Source organism: Orbicella franksi, chromosome 2 (assembly GCF_964199315.1).
Source record: "Orbicella franksi chromosome 2, jaOrbFran1.1, whole genome shotgun sequence".
Taxonomy (NCBI): domain Eukaryota; kingdom Metazoa; phylum Cnidaria; class Anthozoa; order Scleractinia; family Merulinidae; genus Orbicella; species Orbicella franksi.
Genome location: NC_138146.1, coordinates 27036894 through 27061750, shown reverse-complemented (window position 1 = coordinate 27061750; position 24857 = coordinate 27036894). Strand labels below are relative to the sequence as shown.

The 24857-nt window shown below is 39.9% G+C and overlaps 2 protein-coding genes across 6 annotated transcripts in view; both read right to left on the bottom strand.

Annotated features, from left to right (window-relative positions):
* LOC145479004 (NACHT domain- and WD repeat-containing protein 1-like) overlaps positions 1-24857 on the bottom strand; it is a 25772-nt gene extending 915 nt beyond the window's left edge. Inside the window, exons 1-16 of one of the 5 annotated variants that reach the window (XM_081457231.1) lie at positions 24651-24857; positions 23013-23139; positions 22629-22867; positions 22064-22149; positions 21669-21785; positions 20800-21136; positions 18732-18913; positions 18086-18394; positions 17706-17930; positions 17242-17454; positions 16581-16824; positions 15257-16276; positions 13579-14827; positions 12889-13046; positions 12102-12562; positions 2084-3159 (exon numbers count right to left, since the gene is read on the bottom strand). In XM_081457231.1, coding sequence (XP_081313357.1) covers positions 2953-3159; positions 12102-12562; positions 12889-13046; positions 13579-14827; positions 15257-16276; positions 16581-16824; positions 17242-17454; positions 17706-17930; positions 18086-18394; positions 18732-18913; positions 20800-21136; positions 21669-21785; positions 22064-22149; positions 22629-22867; positions 23013-23080 — 5115 coding nt within the window. In that variant the 5' untranslated portion in view covers positions 23081-23139; positions 24651-24857 and the 3' untranslated portion in view covers positions 2084-2952. Of the gene's footprint in view, positions 1-2083; positions 3160-9714; positions 12563-12888; positions 13047-13578; positions 14828-15256; positions 16277-16580; positions 16825-17241; positions 17455-17705; positions 17931-18085; positions 18395-18731; positions 18914-20799; positions 21137-21668; positions 21786-22063; positions 22520-22628; positions 22868-23012 lie in introns of those variants that run through there. The other 4 variants (XM_081457230.1, XM_081457233.1, XM_081457234.1 and 1 more) reach the window with 4 other exon arrangements.
* LOC145479005 (uncharacterized) lies at positions 6652-9116 on the bottom strand. Its single transcript, XM_081457236.1, has one exon. The coding sequence runs from the start codon at positions 8321-8323 to the stop codon at positions 7820-7822; it is 504 nt and encodes a 167-aa protein (XP_081313362.1). The 5' UTR covers positions 8324-9116; the 3' UTR covers positions 6652-7819.

Sequence of the window (24857 nt, the reverse complement as noted above, 5' to 3'; positions counted from 1 at the left end):
GCTTCGCTTCAAAATGTTTTCTGTCCGCGCTAAAACGCAAAGCCGGCGTTTTCAAATTCCTTCGGTTTGAAGGGCGTTTTCAAAAAGCTCCGTTTTCGTGACGGATTAGTGTGGACGGTAGGCCTAACCAGAGAAACAAAGCTCCAGTTTCAAATTCCTCTGGCATTGTGTGGACGGGGCCTCAGTAGTCCCTCTTTCGCTTAGTCCGTCGTGCGTGACGCGAAAGAAAACCGCGAGAAAAAAATAACCGCGCGAAATCCTGGAGGCTAGGATTTCGCGCGGCCATTTTTTTCTCGCGGTTTTTTTTTCGCGTCTCGCACGACGGACTAAGCGAAAGAGGGACTACTCGTAGTCTAAAGTAGTCGTTGTAGAATACTCTAGGTTGATGAAAAAAAAAAGCTGCATGTACTTGGCTTTAATGAACTTCCCTTTGTACGTTGATGTTGGTAATCCTCCAATACGATAAGTTGCAGAAGAAGTATTATGATAAGTTGCACTCTCCACGCAGGAACTTAATTCATTAGGCATTCAATTTTGCAATAAATCGATGTTAAAAATGGCTTGCATATTAAAAAGATCCGCTGTTGCGTGCGTTCAACTGCCTATACTTTACAAATATCCTTCATTTCAGGCTCAACTTGTAGTTTAATTAACAATCATTATTCTTTCAAAGCCGTTTACTGAAGACACTGTCAGAACTTCAGGAAATCTGAAATGCGATTTTTGTCAACCCAACTTGGCCAGTTTGGGCCCTTTCTTCTCTTATTCTGACCTTTTCAACAAACGTTCGTATTCGAATTTACCGCTTCTTCGGTTGTGTATCATTAATGATGTCCAGGCATTCTGTTCGGTGAAGCCATCCATCATCACTTGATTCTTGAACTTATAACTGAGCTACATGTTTAACAAGGAACCTTAAAATCCCAAACGCTGACCGTCACCTTTCAAGGTTTTCACTGCGACAGGCACCTTTATGTTCTTCCATCTCCCACCAATATCTTCCTACTTGAGGTCCTTGGCTCTTGACGACCTGCGGATCTTTGAGCGTCGTTTGAAGGACTCTGCACTCTTGTCTCGTGGATTGAGGGCTAGGATGTCGAAAGCTTCCGCTCGGACAACTTGTCCGAAGGTCCCAGCGCCGAGGACATCCCCCAGTATGAGTCTCTCCTCTGGGAAGTCCGAGTCTGGGTCGTACGGGAGATCGTTACATTGTTCCAAGAGGCTGCGATCTGGGCCAATTTGAACACAAAAGAATCGTTATCTTGTTTAGAATTAGCTGCAGAAAGAGCATTCCACGAGTTCAAGTTGTAAAGTAATACTGTGTGAGAAGAACAGAATTGACTCAATAGTGTCTTTAGCCCAACTTCAAAGGAGCCTTGGCGCTTCGACAGGATTTCAACCCACGAAATCTGTAGTGCATACATGTCTAGGGATGAGTTAGTAACAGGTAAACCGAGGCACTTGTCTCAATCTATTGTTTTTGTTGTTTACAGCCATCACAGACACTCTAAATACCAAGAAAGAGAATTAAACCATTGACATTGCCTCAGTTATAATTTTTTTAGGCTACGGCCCCTTATGCTCATGTACTTGTACGATGCTCTATCAACTAAACCTTGAAGCCATCACGTTGGAAGCAGGTCAAACTCCTAATCCATATGTTCTCGTGCGAGAATAGAGTGAGAAGAAATGGCTTATATGAGTGTATGGGTTAACCTTTGAATTTCTGTTTTCGAGACTCCACATTTACTTTATCTGTATATACTCTATCAATACAAATACTAAATATACAATTTTTTCTATACATTTCTTCATTTGCCATTCTATCAATAGTGCGATAAATGACTTTATTTCACTATGCTGACATATTCAAACGATCTTTCGTGTTCCTCACCAAAAAACCATTTTTTACATTGTAGCCAGGCCCCGTGTTTCCATCTTACATGGTACATTCAGATTTTTCGTGAAAATACGTCAGTGCATACAGGCCAACAAACAAAAACGGATATATCATAATAATAATAATAATAATAATAATAATAATAATAATAATAATAATAATAATAATAACAAAAGCTTTATTTAAAACTGAAAGACCGATCAGCGAAGTCCGGGAGGAAGACGCTGGTATATATACCAGGTAACTAGAAGCTGACGTAGGCACCGGAAGAAAGCGGAAGAGAGGAAGGCCCAGAGAAACATGGCGTTGGATGGTGGAGAAGGAACGAATGGCGATGGGTTGCTATTCTTGGGTAGAGGCAGGGCTAGCGTTGGCTGACAGAGTGTCCCGGAGAAGAAACATTTCCCACTCTCCATACGGAGAAATGGAACTGATGTTGAATTAGAAACTCGTAAATTTGCAGTAAGCTAAATTACAAGTTTCTTTGCAAAATACCTGGTACTCTGATTGCCTCAGGAAGTATATTTCCTTTTGCTCATCGATCTGCTTCTTCTGTCAGCGATACAACACCAAGTAAACTATCAACACGGCAAGCACCACAAGACTCACACCGATGGAAATTCCCACCAGGGCACCTGTACTTAGTGGCGGTTCATCAGACTTTCGGATTGCATTTGATCCTACTACAGAAGAGGGAAAGCAAGCCATGATATAATCACATTGAACACGCACCCGTGATCCATGCCGCTAACCGGGTTGACCATGAAAAAAGAGTTGCATTTCTATGCATGCATGTGGTTATCTTGTCTCCAAAGGTTTTAAAAACCTGGTTTACACTGCGACATAAGCATAATCACAAGCATAAACATAAGCATGACGAACGTCCACACTTAACTTGTTGCATAAGCACAAGGAAAGTGACAGACGCAAGCGCAATGAGCTCCAGAATGAAGCCGCGGAAGTATGGGACGAGCCAAAATGGCTTCACGTTTTCACGGCTTGTGTAACTTCATCGGTGCCTGCGTCAGATACTTTTTCACCCTCGATTTTCTTCATATCACGGCTGTATTTATTTCTGAGATTTCTGAAGACTGTGGGAGAGGGCAAGTTACTGATGTGAAAACTTGCATTTCAAATGACCCTGGCAAGAACACACCTGAATAATGTTCACTTACCAGTGCTAACACCAACCGCTTCTGCAACATCTTTCGGGCAAAGCTTTTTTTATTTGTTTCCTTGAAATCATCTGAGGATTCATCCTAGAGGCAGGGATAATTGCGAACAGTACTCTCAGACGCCATTTTGGACCGTGGAGTAGCATTGGACACTATTAACTTGAATATCCGCTGGCATCAAACACAGATGCTCCTTGGGATTTTGCTTATGCTCACGTTACACCCGGTTTACAAACTTATTTTAGCGACATAGGCATAAGCATAAGCGTAAGAAAATGGAAAAGATTCCTTTTTCTTATGCTTATGGTTATGTCACTCCCGGTTTACACTGCTTATGCTTATGCGTATGCTTATGCTTATGTTCATGCTTGTACTTATGCTTATGTCACTCCCGGTTTACACCGCTTATGCTTATGCGTATGCTTATGCTTATGTTCATGCTTGTACTTATGCTTATGTCACAGTATGAACCAGGCTTTAGTTTCATTAGATATATCGCCCTCTCAGATATTATGTCCTTTCGACAGGGTTTGCTTTTTTTAACTGAGCACATGTGAATTTCAAAGCTTTAAAAATTGCATTAAAATTAAACCCGATAAGGCTGTCGCGTAGGTCAAAAGATGACTAATCCTTTAAATTTTTGCTAACTTAACAGTCCTTGGATTAACTGAAGTATTAATTTCAATGAAGGGGCTAAAGCAATAGCGTTTCGTTTTAATAGCAAAACAGATGTTTTTGTTACATTACGGCCGCCATGCTGGTGCTCTCCGAGAGACACCAACTTCTCGTCTCCGTGCAAAGCTCTTTAAATTTACTTTTAGCCATAGCCCCCTGGGGATGCTGGGGCCGGGAGCTCCATAAAGCCCTGTGCATACGTATCCGAATATTTTTGAATCCGCAACTTTTTCTTTCCGGATACGGCTTCCGTCCACACGCATCCGGCGAATTCCACAGCGAATCCGGATATTTTTAATCGGCTCTCCAGAGTGGAAAAAATAAATCGCAACGAATCCGATAACGTGTGGACTTTGAATCCGGATATTTTTTGAATCCGATAACGTAGTAAAATCGTGTCCAGTCTCTTACCGAATAATAAACCAATATGCCGGCACAACGTGTAGGCCTAGTTTCTCTAGAGTGAATTCGGATACCATCGGATGCGTGTGGACAGGCGAATTCGATTTGAATACGCTACGTGTGGAAGGGGAAATTTTTGAATCCGGAAAGAAAAAGTTGCGGATTTAAAAACATCCGGATACATGTGGATGGTGCCTAAATTAACATCAATGTTTCTCCGAATAACTCAAGTATAAAAAATTGAAGAGACTAAATTCTTGGCGAGGTTCTTTATATATCAGTCATCTATCCCATATCAGATTCCTGGCCTAACTCATTGAATGGTTACCATCATACTTATTTTGACTTGACAGTCAAAACCAGCGATTTCAGTATCGGACAAAGTAACTGATTCTTTACACGGAAAAATGAGGTTTCCTTGTTTTCTTTGCAGATTGTTGACCTGTTGGGCGTGGAAGTTTCCGTTCGCAAGCATGAATCACCGACGTGTTTACTAAATATCTGATAATGATGTTTTGCAGTGTAGCTAATTTTGGGTACTTTAGCGGAAACAAACGATTTTTAAGTCCCAAAAAGTTAAAAATACACCTAGCGTACCAGTTTAATCACGAACAATTCGGAAACAATAGTTCCGGATGATCAAAACAGTTATGAGGGAACAATAATTGGAAACGTTCATTCATCTCAAAATAGCAACAATTAGAGGTGGTTAAAATAAAATTTCACTTGAGGCTTTTCCTCACACGGGCAACTCCTTTCGCGTCGCTCAAATCTATATAGGAGAAGTGTTGGTTCAACATGTAAAGCGTTGACCATTCAATTAAAAGCAATTCAGCTCGTTTTGTATAGGTAATCATACGGTTTCGAGTTCAATTTGGAATTACTTTGCACGAGTGAGTTTTTCAAAAAGCAGAAATTGCACGAGCCGCTTCGGCGAGTGTAATTTCAACTTTTTGAAAAACTCGCAAGTGCAAATTACCTCCAAATTGAACGAGAAAAACCGTATGATTACTTATTAATAATATAAACGTGAAAAAATTCGTGCGGAGGAAGTGCCGGAAGACCTTTCTTGAAGCCATTTTTTCTCATTTGAGAAAACTTTTTTCAAAGTTTCAGCACAAAATTTTCGTCATCATTTTACGTGATATCATTTTCTTAGAAAAGTTCCTATTTTCTTTCAGTCAATCAAAATCCAGAATTTCGATGTGTAATTTGCACTGGTGTTACACTTGAACTGCACTGCTCTTAGCCAATCAGAATCGAGTAATTGTTTCGTGTGTATTATTAGTATTGTAATATCGGCATTCTTCTTCGGTGATAGACGAAATTAAAAACGAAATTATAGAGGAAAAAATATGATAGATGTTCATTTTGTTTTGTTTACTTTACTTAGCCAATTTTACTAGTGTACTACGCTAATTTTTCGAAAAAAGACGAGGCAACATCATCACTGAAATACTAACAAACCCTCGATCTTCTGCCGAACATTCAGATAAAAAATCCACTGTCTCAAATTGCGCTTCTTTCGGCGGCAAGATTTCTACCTTGGAATACTGACGAAGCATTCGGTCTCCTAATGAAATCTAAGATAAAAACTCTACATTCCCAAAGTGCGCTTCTGCGGAAATATTATCTTTCTCTGCACTGGAATACTAACGAAGCCATCGGTCTTCTTCTGAACGCTAAGATAAATAATCTATTTTCTCAAAAAAAAGTGTCCTTTTTTTCTGAAAACTACCATAGACGGTTTTGCTTCTTATCAACCAGAAGTCATTAATTTTGATATTCGCTGCGATATCATAGTTGGGTTCAATATTATGCAAATCGCGATTATTAAAAGACTAAAAACAAAAACTTTCTTTAGGACTTCCATTAGCATGAATCCATGATCATGAGGTTGCCATTGTGTCAAAAACAGGAAGGCTGGATAAACATCTATTGGGGAATCAGCTGGCCATTGTCTTGCTGCATGCGCGCAAGTCAAGGAGTTTTCCGGTCCAAAATGAAGAAAAGAGCTGCATTGACGACCGATTTTAAATTGATATAATGCCCACAGGGTCTTTTACTTTGGTTAAATTACCCGCTCCTGTTTTTTTTTTTTTTTTTTTTTTTTTTTTTTTTTTTTTTTTTTTACCACACTCATGGTTATGTCGCGTTAACAAGCTCAAGAAATCATCCGCGCACATCAATGTGCTCTCAGTGTAAGGCTCCTTTTGAGGGCTAGAAAAATACTGTTATCATCGATCATCAAAATACAACAGATAAAAAGATATGCTATGCTAGACTACAATCTTTAATAAAACTCTGGTTTGATTTTTAATTTCCTCTCACAAAATGGCCGGCTTGGATGAGACCTATAAATATGATTAAAACACGCAGCGAGTAAACTCAATGGCAGTAAAGTCGAATCATTTAAAAAAATAAGAAATTAAAAAAAACTCAAGATGATGAATCCTAAAACACGAAAACCATACGGAAGCATCGAATGAGGCTCGATCATTTTCTACGAATTTGTGATTTATTATAACGAAAACGTTTATTTTGGACAAGTTTTAACACCTTTGTAGTGGTAGCTACAAAGGAGTTAAAGAGTATGTACACGTCAATGTGATTACCATGCCTTAAATACAATTTTAATATGTCATATATACTCGTAGTTAGAGTATAAAAAGTTGCTAAGATATCCTAATAAGAGCGTTGAACTAAATTCACACTTTCATGCATGGAACTTTCATGGGTGTTTCTTAGGTGTTTCACAGACGTCAAACGGTTCACGATTCTGTAGACAATTAGTTCTTCTAGTTTCCTCTGTACGATTAGTCAGTCAGTTCCTCGGATATTTACAAGTATGATGTGCTTTTTGGCAGTCGAACTGAAAGCAAGAGCTACTCAGAAAAAAAATCACAATCAAGTAGAGATGAGAAATCAGAGACTTAAATGGAACCAAGATCAGCAAAAGTATGTTAAACGAACAAAGATATTTCGTCACTTTTTAACTGTAGATCAAATACAGTAGGTGAATATCTCCTGTACAGGTGGCAAGCATAGAGGAATATTAATGACTTCACAAGAAAGTGGTATCTCAAAAGAGATTTTTATCATCTTGCGCGTTAAAAGTTAATGGTGTACGATATTTTCAAAGAGAAAAACACACGCGACACTTTGACCGCAAACTCGAGCGTGCGCCGAGCTCGACTGTGATCAAGGACAAGTGTGTAGGCTAGATTCAGTATGCCGTTTTTGCTCGCTTGATGTTCGACCATCGTTAACACAAGTTGTTTGCTTAATTACAAATGGTTTAAATATTCACTGGCAATCAGATCTATGCAAAATTACTAAGCCTAATATACGATAAACCGTTTTTAGAATTAAGCGCTTCGTTAATATAAACTTAGATCAGGCCACGCTGTTGTTAGTCAGTGAAGGAGAACTTCGTTTAATTTGGAGAAAACAGAAATAACATTTCGCTTGCTTTCTTTGTCAACAGGGCATTTAAATAAATATATTAAAGGTGAAGGTCGTTTTATTTCGATTTTCTGTCTTATTATTCCAACCGGAATTGATTGCAGACTTCAGACGGTTTTCACCGTTGACCCAAGTCTTTTTGTTCTTTGACCAATGTTTTGAAAACCACCAAACGCACTTATCAGGCCGAATACAGTCATGTTTAAAGCTCGCACGACAAAACACTTAGAAGCTTCTCTGGAGTGTCAATAAGATGCGCGGGACAGATAGGATTTTGTAACTCTAAAAACGTCGCAAACTCCGAGAACGAGTCTAAAACGTCCCACTCCACAGTTAAATTCATATAGCACATCGCCGTGGATTGTTGAGTTATAGCGCTGAAAGTCGTCCGGTTGGGAATTGGAACCTCTTGGGTGAATCCACAACTGCCACTGTTGTTTAAGATTTCGCTTTTTAGTTCTGTTGAAGACGCAGATTGCGTACTCCTGTCCTGCCGAGCCTTTCTGGTGCTTTCCTTTTCTTGTCTTTTGCGGATTCGCACGTTAACCTTCCCTGTTTTATGTGTCTGATTACCTTGAGGAGCTGGTTTCAATTCTGAATGAGTCTTTGGAACCGTTTGTTCCCAGGTCTGGCTCCCACTTTCTGTAGAAGCTGCTGGAAAGTCAATGTGATGAAGCCTCGTAGTGTTTCCAAATCGCAGAGCCATATTACAAATACGAACTATAAATCCGCAGTATAGTTGAAACTTTCGGTTATCAGCTGAAACTCAGAGAGAGTACTTTAGGCAAAGTAGTCCTCCCTCTTACTGTTAGATATGATAAACTTATCTCTTGTCTTTAGCTGCTGTTTTATAAACCACGAGGTAAGGGATGCTGTGTTTGAAATTCAGCTATTATACATATGCCTAAAGTTTACCACTGTGCGACAAGATCAACACTGTAAACAGAAAGTAAGAAGTCAACAATTTTTGACTAGCGGCTCACTCCACTGCAATTTTCCACTGACGACTTGCTCGACGGCGAATTGTACCGTAGTTTGTTGCTCCTGTTGTACAAATCTGCTCGCGTGTGTCGAGGTGGACATCGCTAGCACGTTGTTATCGTTGTATTCCATGAGAAAAAGTAACCGCGAAACATATGGTACCTGTTTGAAACACAACAAGGAAAGTCGAATCGAGTCATTAGCTAAACATCTGCTTGAAGCAACAGTGTTATTGGCTGACCATCTCTATTGTTTAGAGTCCGCTTTCTGACCGTCTTTGTCTTGTTCTCGCTGGCCGAGTATCACAGATAAATTAGCTTCTTAAAGACTAAGTGAATGATGATTTGGGTGACGCTAGATAATTTATATTGACTATGTCGCATGCCAGCCTCGGTTGTAAGTCTTGTGGTTCGGAGCAGGTTATTTTGGGGATTATTTAAGATTGCCCACGTTTTTGCATCCGAAATTATAAACCGTTGTTTGTTTTTCGCGATTGTCTCATATATTATTCACACAAATTAACCATCACATGGAGAAAGTTTCGCCTCAGTTTAGCAGCATTTTTAAATGAAACTGGCACACAAAACAGGGTTTGCAATAGCCAGTTTAGTCGCATCGACATTGAAGAAAAATCTACTGTGAAGCAAGAAGATATGTTTTTTTTTTTCTTTAAAAACCTTAGCCAGTTTCAGAAGCGATCATATTCAAATCCTTACTTGGTTGTATGGCAGAAGTACACTTTTGTTTTCTCTTGTGAAATTTCTTTACAATGAAAAACTGGTCATTGTATAGTTTCACCTGCTTTAAATGTTTTGTTATTGTGACGGATTTGTCAGAATAAATGCTCACTAACTGGCGTTTAGCTTATATTACTCGCGGATAAGGAAGAATGCAAATTTCTCATTGTCATAGCAGAACGTTTACTCGGTTTTCAAGTCAGCAAGTTCCCACCAGGCTTTTGAGCCTGAACAATGAAAGACAAAATTTACTGAAAAGAAGTATGACCATCTTTACCGATGAAGCAAATTTTATTTCACTTCATTTCATTAATTTTCTCCTAAAAGTGAAAAACTTATCAGTCAGTTAAGCTGAGAGGTGAATCTTCTGGTAAAATATTGAAAAATACTATTTTAATATCTAGCGCTAAAAAGAAAAAATGCAGTGAATTAGTCATTAAACATTTGCACTGAAATGTCCACACAAAAATATAAACTGCCGTCTAGCTGAGCATAATCTGAATTTAAACTCAAAATTGTATTGTATTTTGGTTCAAAACCCCCTTCGAAGACTCAGCAGTCAGCGTATCTGGTTTTATATCGTCCGAGTAAGAGTAATGTAAGACCATGTAATTGCGTTTTGTTCAATGATTTCAAGGGCAGTGGATACACCCGACTCATTATTTGCTATCTTCACTTTTCATTAATGGTTCGGTTTATTCCTAATCCATTGTTTTATTTTACTTTTTATAAATATCATCATTGGGATTTTTATCGCACCGTTCATAATCCCTACAGATATTCATAAATTCAATTCACTTTTTTTCGAAGGTGTTTGTTAATTACACTGCTCGGTAGAACTTTTATAACTCTTGTTTACCGGTGTGACCGTATACGGAAACATCAGCCGAGACGAAAATTATGTTTTAAACCCAACAGGCCATTAGGCTTGAATACTATTTTACATTTATTTTACAAGTTGGGCCCAGATGTTAATGTACCTTTCTTGCGCAAGAGCTTAATCTTTGCTTTGTCTCGCCGTTAATGTATGTCTGAAAAAGAAGCTTCGGGCCCGGCAGATATAAGCTATTATGGTTTGTTCAGGTTTAGATATTGTCAGTGTTGACGACGTTTTTAACCATATCAATAAAAAATAAAGCGCTTTCCATTATAAAACATTTTGAAAAGTGAAAACTCCTCAAAGAACTCAATGCCATGTACATAAGACGTATTCTAGTCATTATTAATAGTGAAAATAGGAACACATATTAAAATTCGGGTGCCCTGACTTCAAACAACAGCAAGTTCGTATGTTTTGGTAAATGCCTGAGATGTTCAAAAGGGGTTTAAAAATAACACTTTTATTGTCTACAAAACTTTAAAGTTTTAGCGTAGGGTAGTTTAAAAAATTATACAACTCTCTTAATAAATAGCGATAAAGCTTATTTTAGGAAAATTTCCTATGATTGAAAATATATATATTAAAAATATTGTCTAACTATTTTACATATATTTCGGAATTTTTTTTTACAAACTTTCGGCTGAGGGCCTGTTCAAGAGTTATGACTTTTTCTTCCAAATGTCGCACGCGACTTGCTTAGACCGGCCACTCCGCTCAGATTATGAGCTCGGCTCGAGATTTCTACGAGGTGAAGTTGATGAGGCGAAGGCCGAATCAACTATATCACCCCATAGAGATCGAGAAGGAATAGTAATAATTGTTTTAGCAGAATTCTTACTTACATTTCTAGTCAAGAAACCGTGAATGTCTTTCTTTTAGTCTTCTCGGGAATTTATTTATCGATTTGTATCTAAATATTCCTCGGTAAATTCGCCGCAAAAACGAAAAAAAGTCTCTTTTTGCAGACGACGTCCAGCCACTACACACTAATGGATGATAGTAAACGAGTAGCTCAGGCAATCAGATTGCAGCATTTGCATTAGTATACTAGTGGAATTGTACTAAAAAAGGATAGTACATTCCATATCAGTTCACACCTTTTGGGACCAAAATGCAATTTGTACTTTGCAATCATAGTGCTGTAGAGTCAAACGTCCTGCAAACTAGAAAGCTTTATAAACTCATTTAACCACAATGTACCATTGAAACTATAATGTTACTTGCTAATGTTGGAACAGAATATCCCTAAAAAATGAAGAGTCTTATTATCGACTACAGGTAGGGTCCTTTACAAACCGAAATGATTAAATAGGGATTTCGTAAGGATGTCGCATGCAACAATTTCCAGGAAGAAATCGTACCACATGCCTGTATCTTAAAAATGCTCATGTAGAAAGAGGACTTAACTCATAAGACGACTTGGCACCTTAATTGCCACCTGCTAAAAGATATCTACGGCTGACCATAGTTAAAAGATAGAAATGGTTAGAAAACGTGGCAAAATTCTTTGTTGCATATTTTAGTTGGTTATTTTGGGGGTTGACCCTGCACTAAATCTGGCAAAGACAATAGGTGGTTATGTGTCTTCATACAACTAGCCAATAGAAGCATTGCGGTTGTGTAATTTATGCATGGTTTATGAGCGTAAGACAAAAGACGTGCAGGGTCAAGGGCCTTCCAACATAAATCTTAGCCTGGTTTTTTTGCTTCTTTGATTTTTGCCAGCCTTCTTGACAATTTCCCACCATTAACTATGGGCTGACAAACTATGAATGAAGAACCTTAAAGTCAAACAAATCTACAGTGAAGCTGCAAGTAAATCGTTCCAAATCGTTAAATCGCAGTGTCTCTCTATTCGTTTCTCTAACAAGAACAAAAGGGACTACCTCTGTTATTTCCAGAGCTACAAGATGGCCATCGCCTGAGAGGTTCATCGACGACACTTTTGCGTCAGGAGTGAACACTGTTAACAGTGTAATTCTGTTTTTTCTCATTCTCCAAAAGCGGATCGAGCGATCCTTCGAGTCTAAGCCCCCTGCAGTTGTCATAGCAACTGATCCATCATCGGTGGTGTATACCCGATGGATCGCTCCAAGATGTGCTTGCTTGAGTCTGTGTAAGCATGTCCCTCTTTCTATGTTGTAGAGTTCCATGGTGCCATCAAACAGGCCCAGAAGTAGGGTACTTGTTTCAGAAATGATCGCTGATGAATGAACATGGTGCTCCGTTTCTGAGATGAATAAAAGTTTCCCCGTCTTCAGATCATACACGACTGCGCGGTACAACTTCACGCCAATGTCGTAGAGAATATCTGACAGGTGGTGTCCATCTTTAGCCAACTGCATTTCTAGAAAAGCAAGAAGATCGTTAAAACCATAGAAAAAAGATAAGGAACTTAACTTTTCATTTGATAGAGAGTGATACCGTTTGCATTGCATACCGTGCTTGTCTTGGCTGGCTGAGAACAAGTGTCATATCTGATTGAGTAAAAAGCTTTTTTTCATTCCTCCGAGCACGTATTAGCATTAAGAATACGAACAGGTTTTCTTATTAAGTTAAGAATTTAGTTCTCAAAGACAGCTGTACGAAATAACAGTCAAAATCACAGAAATTGAGTGGCGTATCTTAAATCATCCTAGCCATTCATATCTATCGGGACACGCCCAAACTCACCGTAGAAGTCTGCTTCTGATTCCTCTACATCAATCTCGCGGATGCACGTCTTTTCATTCAGATCCCACACGGAGTAAAAGTAACGACATTTGGCCTCGTCCTCATAGTTTACACTGTGCCCACAAACACAGATTTCACCATTTAGAGTGTGTACAAGCCTGAAACGTAAAAGACAAATTAAGATCAAAAGGCTAATGTTCCGATTCTTTAGGGAACGTTTAACGAGCCAAACGATACCAACAATCATGCTGATATCGATCATTTCCAATTACGCAATTTTATCTGTAAAATCAGGTAACTGTGTCGTATTGGTATTTCACTGCGTCTAGCCAAAGATTCACCTACTACTGGAGCTGTCGTATCAACTGACTAGGAGTATCTAAGCTCCCCCTTGAATGGGATGCTTAGTTCATTATACCGTATATGCACCTGGATGAAGAGAGACTGTGAGAGTGCCGTGTGTCTCGTCCAAGTATTCATCTCAATGACGCCGCCAGGGCTGAAACCTGGTCCCCTTTATCAAACCCATAAGGCCAGAACAACACTGGTATTCAATTCCACTTCATGATCATACCCTATTTTAGCTCTTGTTACAAGAAAGGGGATGCTATAGTTAGCTGACGCTTACATAAAGCCTAACCAGCAGAAGATATTGGTAATAAAGCTTTGAAAACTGAATTAAGCACTCACCTTCGGACGTGTTCACATTGCATCTGCGCTATTCTTCTACCAGTGCTGATGTCGAACACGCACAGAGATCGCTGATCACAAGACACTGCAATCAGCTGAGCTTGTTTGTAAACGAAAATGCTGTTCGTTAGCCCTGCTTGGTAGACGTCTCCGTCAAATTGACGAATTCTTTGCCTTTGGTTCATGTCGAAGAGATGCAACTTCCCAGAAGATGCAAGGATGACTTCGCTGTCGTTTACAAATGCCATTTGAGGCTGTAAACCATTCCTGAACTGGACGAAGCGTCTAGCTTGAAGATCTACCAGACGTATTCCGTTTTTCTCCCAGCAGATGGCATGATACCCACTCAGGTCGACAATTTCCAGCTCTGCTTCCTCTTCACTCCCTTCACTCGGTGAAGTGACATTTCTTTCCAAATCCCAGAGTCGAACAATCTTGTCACGTGATGCAGTAATAACGTGGTTTGAGTCTATAAATTCCATTAAATGAATAGTGCTTGGGTAAGTCAGCATACGCTGGATGATGTCACCCGATTTCAAGTCAAACATTTTCACTTCAGCTCGGAAAACGTTGGCATTGGCTAAAAACCTTGAATTTCCCAACGTCAAAACTTTACACTTGTCCGAGGACAATGCATAGCATCGCACCTTATCAGGGAGGTCTGCAAGCTTGCGAAATAGAATCTTCTGTGTAATATTCCAAAGTTCCAGTTTGAAAAACTTTGTCTGCACTGCTGATCCCTTCCTTCGATCCTGGGCTCCTTCACTCAAAACTAGAAGCAGCTTATCGGGCTCTGTGACGCCAATGAAATGTACCACATTGTTAGGACTGACTTGCAACCTCTCAACGACTTCTCCAGTGTCTAAATGTGCAGCTCTGATCCAGCCTCTGAAGGGAGAGGCGGAGGATACATTGTCTCTTCCCGCGTAGAGAACACTGTGGTGCTCAAGTGAACACATGAATAAGGGCGACGACATGGCATTGTGCTTTTGTAACTTTTCGTCATGAAGCTCTTGAAAAAGATGCCCTGTCTGCAGGTTATATATTTTGACATTTTGCTTGATGATCGAAGCAAGTAAAACTGTATTATCCTTCTCAAACAGACATATCGGTGCAGCTGTTAATCCACGCTCCTCAACGGAAAACACCCGCTTGCCATTAGAAAGCCTCCAAGCCGATATGGAACCGGTTTGCGAAGTCACAACCGTTGAATTGTCTGGAGATATCACCACGAACCAGACATCATCACCTGAAAGATGACAAAAAAGATACATGACGCGTATACCTGGTAAAACGTTGATTAGTGTATCTTGTTGACACCGTTTCCTGATTGTTTAGCTGTAAAATGGAATAAACGTGTTTTATCTCAAGCAACGTTCAGTAACTGTCTTAGAACACTACAGGGCACCACTGTTGTGTTTCAGAGTCAGGGAATTGGTGTGATCCATTGCTAGTTTATTGTTCTAACAGCCACAGACGTTGCCATCTTCCAAGAAGAACTAAGTGAGGAGACCGAGAGATCTCCTTTACAGCTTCATTTTAACAACTAGGGTTGGAAAGGGGGGGGGGGGGTAACAAAGCTTAAAAATAATTAGCAGATCAAAGGAATGAAAAACTCAATTTCAAAAGCTTTTGGTATAAATGTAAACGCACAGAAGAGTAAATGCCTATCTCTTACCTACTCCTTCCAAAGTCCGTACTAATCTTCCTGAATTGACGTCCCATATTGTACAAGTTGTGTCAGTAGAGGCACTTGCAATAAATTTGCCATCTGCACTAGCACTGAGAGCGGACGATGGTTTCTGGTGTCCTGACATCGAGTGTACCAACGGTCCACCGGGTGATGTTAAGCAAACGGAACTTGGCAACAAACAGGGTTGCCAAGGGTTTTGAGCCTGTTTCAACAAAACCTTGATATGATCCGAGTCCGAAGTTTGAATGCGCCCGAGTAGCTGAGACGATAACTGAGCAGGATGCTGAAGAAGAGCAAATGTTGATAGTTGAAGAGCTTCTTTAACAAGTTGAATATCCTTATCGGCAATTTTCTCAAGAGCAAAATCAAATTCGTCTATAAGATCTCGGAGAGAGCATGACTCCAAACACGTGAGAAGAAACGTGAAGTTGCACAAGACTTCCCCTTTCAGTGTTTCTGTGTCATTACACAGCACTAAATGGTACGGTAGTTCGTTTATCTTACGATAGTTATAATTCTTTGCCTTTGTGCTTCCTTCGAATCTCCACGGCTGATGGGACACAAAGCGGTCAGCTTCCAATTCCTCTCCCTTAGCAGTCCTGTAGGGCTTCTTTCTTCCGTTAGCCCACACACCTAGAAAATAATTGCTCAGCGCCTGATGAGTGAATGTCCTTTCCTCATCTGATGATAGGTATCGAACCCTTGCAGCCTCAATAAATTGTCGGTGATACCATGTGATCACACTCGCGCCGTCTGCTCCTCGGTCCACTAGGTAACCTGCCAAGTCGCCCCTTATTCGGACCCAGAGCAGTGGAGGGATGCGCCTAATTGGTGGTGTCCAGTACTGATACACGTCATCCAACACGTGATCATCGCATGACAGCAAATCCTCTATTTCAGTACCAGTCAGGCCACTCTTTGCAGCAGTTATGTACGCAAGAGCATGACGTACCAAGACTCTTCCATGTTGAAGTTCGACCCTCTCGAACAATGCGTTGACAGCGCCTGAAAAATACCAATAAAAAGCAGGTTTGAAAATGTGATTCGGTCTCTTGTTTGAAACATCAATCAATTTTTGAGACTCTTTTTACTGCTTAATTCCTCAGAAGCCGTCGAAATTTTGAGATGAAAAGGGATGGTTTTTAAAAGATAACTTTCATTGCAACAGGCTGCACATGATAACTTTTGTTTAACATGTTTGTCACTGAAGTCCCATTGTTGCCAATGTTTATCACCTGGGACTGAGGAAAATAAGGCTGCTAAGATGTTTGTATAGATCTATGTGCTAAAGATAATCAATTTCATTCACCTCTAACTGTGTCTTGAAGTACAGTCTCGCTGGGTAGAGAGTAGGACTTCCATCTTATGGCTTCGTCATACGCGACTCTTATGAAGATTGGAAGGGAACACTTTTGAAGCGCGTCATTGATGATGGCTTCCTGCGATGGCGAGAGGGTTCTTCCAGCAATACTCAGCCAGTTACTTAGAATTTGAAATGCGTCATCTTCTGGCAACTTGGGAACTTCTACAAAGTCTTCTTCAGAAAATAATGACTACAAAAAGAGAAAAACAAAAAAAATACAAGCTACTTTCAATACTGATACTAATCAACTTGAAAGATGAATAGCTGCGGCCATTCGAGGCTGAACGGTCAGTATGTCCATTTGCTCCTCAACACGAATAATGTCAGAACAGCTTTTTTTCCTACTATAAAGAAGTACAAGCCCAACCTGTTCATCCTCTATATCCTTTTAAAGTGATACGTTCATTCCTAGGGTTAAACTTCAACAAATGAATCTAACACCGGGTGAGTCCCTTGGAGGAGAAAACTGAAGAGCAGTTGCTGTGTTCTGATTTGTTGAACTATTGATTTTGCAAAATAAAATGGAAATTTTCTTTCAAGTTTGAATTTGGGCTCTTTTAGAAGCAAAAATGTTAAAATTTCAATACGAAACAAATTCTTTACGAACCTGTAGAATTGGGAAGCACTCGTATTCACTATTGGGTAATGTAGAAACAACTAGCTTAACGTTGCTAGGGAGAACTGTAGGCAACCACGCAAGTTGTCTGGCATTATCCTCTGGACCAAATTGATCAAGAGAATCAAGAAAAATAAACAGCGGCTCTTCTGCACTGGCAAAATGAAGGCAACTGGCGAAATCTTCCTGAAGTTCCTTCATCTCCTGTAAAATTGAAAGCAGAATGGTTAGACGTTGTATGGCCATCTTAGACGTTGTATCGTTATCTTTTCCTTTAAAAGCTAATAATACTCGGCAGTTTCATCGCCATGAAAACTAAAATGTCTTTACTTCCCCTCTAACTTGTTTTGTAGATTGACTTGCCCCCTGACAATGCCAGCTACCCGTTTACCTGCGCAGTGCAGTTTAGAAAGAGGAAGGCTCTGGGCAGATAACCCAACTACATACATACAAACCTTTCTGACTTTGGTAGAGTCACGACCATAGATAGTGCAGATTTGGTGACAGACACTGTGAAGCAGTAGACGAACTTGCGAGGAATTCGGAGTGGTTCCGATATATCGAATGACGATGTTTGATTGGCTGAAACTTTGACACGATTCTTTTGCAATCATGGACATCACCGAAGTCTTGCCACAGCCTGACTGCCCGTGAATTACAAGAGGACGACGCGCATCATTCTAGAAAAAAAAAGAAACACTAGAAACACTGCAGCAAGTAACCTGAGAAGATTTCCTGAAAGTGACGGACTTTTCGGGTACAATCAGTGTAACAATCGAAATTCGTAATGTAAATCTAGTCCTCTCTTGCTAGTTGAAAGAATACATGCATTTACCTGAATGTAAGCATTGCATCGGCTCAAGATTTCTTTTCTTCCGTAGAACGTGTCACACTTGGTTCGACAAAACAACAAATGTTGAACGACTTCCTCATACAGTGGATCGCTAACATCAGCTTTGATTCTCTTCTGTATGGAATTAGTAATCTTTTCTTTCATTAGAAACTCAACCTCTCTGCACAAATCATCTATATAGCCGGCATGCTCAGGCACCATGGAAGGACATATTCCCTGTGTGCTCCAGTTAATCTCAAATGTCCTGATATTTGAAGTAGGAACGACGTTTGTAACGACTTCCTTCAGTTTCTAGTTAAGATAAACGAATAAGGATAAAAAATAAACTGGATGAGCAAGGACCTAACATCGGGCTTCTTTTCTGCCGAAAAGAACACTTTAGAACCCGTGGTTGTTACCACAGACAGGAAACTCCCAAATCGTTACTGGCTACAGAAAGGTAAAGCCTGAAGATAAACCCATTGTTTTTCTTTTTCAGTTCTCCTAACCTCATGTGAAACGTTTATCTTTTAATCTGGAAGGTTTTCTTGTGTCGTTGTATTTTTTATCTCCTTAGCTTTATCAAAAAAGATGATTATCGCTTGTGTTCCTATGAGACTTAGGGTTAGGATAGATCTGGTTACAGTACCTGCAATAGTTGTTGAGCATCAGTGTCAATCTCTTTTGTGTCTGCGTTAATATCAATGAAGTACTGAATGTTTTCATTTTGCAAATGGTTCTTAAGATCCTGGATATTCCTGCTGATCCACAAGCATTGTTCCTCTGGATGTGGTTCGCCCAGGACACCATGGCGGATCTCACTTTCTGTCACTAAAAGATATACAGAATGTACTGGGGTTACCTTTCTCTATGAATGCTCGTGCCAGCCTTTTGTAACCAGCAAACAACGTATTTCATACCTTATGGGAAAACGATAATCAGCCAATCGTGTTTTACGAAAAAAAGAAAAAAAGAAACAGTAAATGGAAAACGTAATTTTCACTTTTAAACACCGTGTTAAGGATATTATGTTATTGTAGTATCTTGCAAATAAATAATGTAGTTTGCAGCTTTGTCGCAGCCGTGAGTTGAGGTAAAAAAGTAAAAACTTTTTTCTCCAATTCGTATCGTTCAATTTGATCTGTAATCAAGCAAATTGGAACCCACATTGTACAAATGTAAGTAGGATAGTTCATAACAAACAAGAAGATCTGTTAGATCTTATAACCGCGCTTTTAAAATTTAACTGTTTGCTTAGCACTACCGTCGGAACGCAGTGCACATTCCAAAGCAGTCATTGATGATTCTTTTCTTACTGTAGACATCACATCACTTGATCAACACAAACTGTATTATTGCACCATCAGTGGTAGCCGTTGACAAATCTCCGATGACTTAATGGTCTTAATCCAGAACTTTCTTCGGGATATGTATGGGCATGAACGATATCAACGACACAATAATAACACTATTAACAACAGCTTTCTTTCTTAAAAGTCATGATTAAATTTAATTGGTGTTTTCCACGAGTAAAGGGCTAGCAAAGTAGTCACACAAGTCATAAAAAAACCCTATCCCGACCGATGTATCGATTTTGGTCACTCCAGTGACCACAGATTGAAAACGTGACAGAAAATTGGCGTTACTTTTGATTCTCACCAAATTTGTCGTATCCCCCCGCTCGGGAGAATTTTGTTAAGTTAGCTAATTTAGTATGCAAGCCACCGTAATGGCGGTCGCCGCCGGCGAAATGTTTATTTGCTCAAAATTGGGGCAAAATCTTTCGGAGATGGAAATCAGGACATTTGTAAGGATACAGAAAGTAATTTGGGACCGGTTGCTGGCTTCTAAGGCTGAATTTATCCAGAAGTAAGCTGTATTTTCGTTTTCGTGTCGAAAGCCACGCGATGAAATATTATCGGCTTGTTCTGCTGTCTTGTTCTGTTTTTTCTCTTTGTCGTTTTTGTAGCCCGCCGAGGCCAGTCTTTCGTCTAAATCAGTTGAAAAAGGTTCGAAAAAGATGTTCCCATTCAAGTTTAAACTCTCAGGCGATAATTGTGGAGTTTTTTGGCCGAAACGTCGGCTTTGTTATGTTGGTGTTTTTCGGTTGCTATGGGCGACCGTTGCTTCCTTTGTTAGGACAAGTCTGGGAAGTGAGGTCACAAAAAAATTCGAATTTAATTCTGGTTTTGTTCGATTTCGCTGAAATTTTAACACGATAAAGTTGGATTGTTAAGGAATAGATTTACCGCCTGCCGATGTGTGTTAGCTATTAACGCTGAAGTGTTATATCGCTTCGAAGTCAGGGTTTTGAAGAGATTTTTTTGCAACATGTGGGTTCGGCGTGATTTTGTAATCTGAGGTTTCGGTTGACCCCGAAGGAAAAAATATCCGGAAAAGGTCATTTCATCGACGATTCAAACAAATATAAATATGTATATGTTCCGAGCTAAATTTCTGGTGAAAAAATATAATTTTTGACGAGCGCTGGGTTTTTAATTTATTCCCGCGAAAGATGAGATTTATTGTTTCAACAGCTTTTGGCGAGTAAACATCACAGGTTGCGCGACTCAAAATTTGGCCGAGTGGAAGCTTGGGTCTGCTCGCACCGAAGTCGAAAAAAAAAAAACCACGGGTAAACCATGAACCGCGCTCGGCCCATGGCCGCGCGGTTAATAAAAAAAATGCTGCCTTATCTCCAACGCGGGGCGTGTTACCTGACATGAAATACTTGTGCAGCCACTCTTCTTCTTGATCTTCAAACATCTTTCTAGCTTCTCGCCTGAGGATGTTTTGAATCTGCGCAAAAATTTGACTCCACTGCTGTAGTGCAAGCTTCCTTTGTTTAGCATCGCGACAGAGGTGGTCAGGGATGTGAGAGCTTACTGGCTGAAGGACATAGGTTGGCGGTACTGCGTTCATATCACATTTGAACCACGTCTCCAAAACTGCTTTCTCCTCCTGGTCTGTCATGTTGCTGAGGAGTTTCTCAAATTCAGTAGAAGGTATTTTGGATGGAAGCGGACGAAAACCATATTTTTGGCCCAGAAAGGTCTGATAAAAATAGCAAAAACATTTCAGGGTCTTGAAGGGCAAGGTGGAGCGAAAACTTCAGTCGCAAAACGATAAGTTATATACACAACAGACAAAACTTTGTAAAGAATAATTTCTCTTCTCAAGGACCAAATGAACGAACATTACAGCTATGGTCCTCTGAGGAGAGTAGAAATCCTTCAAGCCGGTGGCTTTCTTCTAACGAAATGAGGCTAAAGGCTGGCTTGTTGAATGCGCGCTTTTACTTGACTGTGTGTCATTTGAAGAATCTTTGTCAAAATTTGTTTAAAAAATGGGGAAAAGGAGTCAAAAACTCGATGAAAAAGTACTGACTTAACGCTATATACTAGACAAATAATGTGCATCTCTAATCGAGGACGTTATTTATTTTGTCCCAAAAGCCTCTAGCTGTAGTACCAGTTGCTGAGTGTCTAAGAGTTGGCCTCGCCAGAAGATACAGGACATGTAGGCTTATCTAAAAGGGCACCCTTTTCGACGGCCTTCAATAACGAAGCAAATTTAGTCTATTTACCACAAAATTAGGTCCAGTGGAAAGGTCCTGACACGCCTTAAGTTCCTTTAAACACAGTTCTAGTGTAGAATGATCATCTGTGGACTCATCACGTACTCCCCAACGCATGTCAACCACCTGATTACAGAATACGAATGCACAACAACCAATTACTGATGATGCCGTCAACCACCTTGATAAAATGGAAGTGACTGGAAGAGCTACTGAAGACGCTTAAAAAGAAAGTAGCAACTACGTAGTCTCAAAACACAAAAAAAGGTCAAACTACCGATTTACATGGTTTGTTAGCTAACGCTTTGAACAAGACTGTTACCGTGCCAGTGTCCAAAACACAAGGAATGTCAGCGGGAACAAAATTAGGTAAATAAGAAGAAGTTCCCGTCGTTTAGACCGACCTGAAACTCGTAACCTTTCTCCTGTGCAAACTCCTTCAGTCTTGGGTAGATCCTCTCCATCAAGGCATTTCTTTCAGCCGCCATGTCTAAATATATAAACCATATCAAAGTTTCGCAAAAATGAATTCATCTCTACTTTGCCACCTTGCTTCGAGTTAAGAAATTTCTGGGGCAAAATAGTCTTCCATTTTGCCTCCTTTCTTATGTAAATCCCAGTGGCGGATCCAGACCTTGAGCAAAGGTGGGGACGGGGGGCGGTTTTGTTCTGCTTACCCTGCCGGCTTTTCTTCCTTCTGTGATTTCTTCTTTTTTACCCAAAATAACGGGGAGGCGGAACTGGGAACCCCGGGCACCTCCCTTAGATCCGCCACTGAATCCTCTATTGTAAACACTTCGGCCAGTGGCTGAGTCATGTTTTTTTGAAGATTTCCAATGATTCCCGCTTAAGTCCACATCCTACAGAGAAATCATTATTCTGCATTTCCTGCTCGTGGAAGTAGACAAAATAAATAGATAAATAATTTTCAATCTAAATATATAGATATCTGATGTCAGAAGAATGAACCTGTAAACGTAGAGCTGGTAAATATCCGAATGATCTTGGCCTTAGCAGTTAAACGTTGTTCCAAGTCTCCACGCATGACTCTCCTATGCCGAGCCAAAAGTTCGGGAAACTGGTGTAAAGTGCTCTTTGTAGCTGCCGAGGAAACCCTGGAGCCTGAGGATGGACCGTCATCAAATATGACTGAGCCTGGTGACAAGGTCGAATCTTCATTTGTTCTGCTGTCAGAATCAACTGACACCCTAGGGGAAATAGATAAACCCAAAGGACGTTCATAAGTGAACGATTTAACAGATTTGTGTCCAAGAAAAAAAAAAAATGAAGTTTAAGTTGGGAAATCAATGTGACTATTGAACTCTTTTTAAAAAACAAATGAAAACGGCCAACCTTGTAGTGATGACAGGTGCATTTTCAAGCTTAATCTGCTTCAGAGATTTGGTACACACTGCACCCATCTGAAGTGTTCCTTATATCAATATGAGGCAATACATACTTTTTCTCTCACTGAAAAGTTCTGAAGAGAAGAAGGACAAACTTATTAACGTATTGTTTTTATCGTACAAAAGTGTTTATAAAATTATTTGTATGCTAAGTGGTTTGTCAAGATGAACTGAAAAAGTGGTATTGGCGTTGCTTTGCATCCCTCGCGATTTACAAAAATTTCTTTGGCTTTAGAAAGAGTTACAGGTGAACAGTTCATTCTTTTTATTCCTTTATTTACTCTCATCCTACTAACTGGATGGTATGCTCCTTGCTGTGCACTTCAACTTTGTCTCAGTCCACTTAAAGGGCCCTAATCAGTCATACCTTTGGTTTTGTTTACACGTGGGAGTTTGGCTATTATATTTTATTCGGAGAAGGAAATCATTGTAAAACAACAAGAGATAATTAAACACACTTTCAGGAAAACAACTTAGAGTAAAGCAATAAGATTTCGCTTCACCATGACATATCCGGCAATAATTTCGATGGCATCGAAAATGACGGAGGCTGACTAGGGTCCCTTAAACAACAGCAAAAAAACAGTAACAAATATACCATTATGAATATCAATTGTCGAGACAGCCATATCCTGGCGGCTTTACTGTTAAGTATTACTTTCCCGGGCAGGTTACAGAACTTCGGGCGAAACATCGAGCACAAATGAGTTTTCATCTGACTTCATTTTCATGCAAATCAAACTCTTGATCACAATAAGAGATGATGCAAACTGACCGCCGTGACCATTTACCTTGTTTGTTACACCCGGGGTTACCATTCCGTTATGCATCATTTTGTCCGCAGGAATGAGAACTCTAAATAAGCAAGAGCTGATCTTGCGTAGCTGTCCACTGTTTAATATAAGCCTGTATATTACTTCAAATGCTTTCTGATATCCACCAGGTTTTGAGTTATATGCATTGTTTTAAGGCGTATAAAATATCGTGAAAATCAACGGGTAGGTGGGAGGTGCGGAGGAGGGACGTGTAAACACTCTACATAAATATTGAATGCCATTCTACTATTTTTCTGTTTCTTCGCATCCTCTGAGCACCCTTAAAGTGGACGAAATTTTACGGGAGTAAATAACATAAAGGAAATATTTGGACCGCTGACGTTGCGGAAAAAATAAAAATGGTCTCATTTTTTGTTATTGCTTGCCTTCGATGAATTGTTTTATTTACGCACGTAAAGTCAACACTGACAGTTATCAGGGGCATGACTTCAAGACATTTCAGAAAGCTGACAGGGCCGAGAGAGGTGATAAGGTGTAATATTAGTATAGATGTATCTGGGCGTTACGGGTGGTTGGAGTTGCACTGCATGCTCCGTGTCACGATCTAGCATATGTATGACGGTGTGTATTTAGATTTTGTGTGTCCTAATAACATCTTCACCTTCCTACCGATGCCAATGGGTTTTGCGAACGACCGGTTATTCTATTAAACATGCAAAGCTAAATGTAAATACACTGATCAACCACTAAACAGACAATGAGAAGTGACACTGAATGAATAATCTAATTTTTACAAGTAAATCTCTTACCAGAAGGCGTCGATGTCCGTGGGGTGTTTATATCTTTAACTGCTCGTCCAGCACTCCGCCTGTACCGGAGTAGTACAGCATTTCATGTGCGTAGTATATAGTAATCCATTGCATTCAGGCCTATTCAATTCGAGCGCTTGCGTTATGCAAATATATGTATGTCAGATTACTTCTGAACACAAGACCTGTTGCTTGGCAATATCAAGT

What these genes read in the sequence shown, in the direction of transcription:
- LOC145479005 (XM_081457236.1), bottom strand. Translation starts at nt 8,323, where the DNA reads ATGGCTCTGCGATTTGGAAACACTACGAGGCTTCATCACATTGACTTT.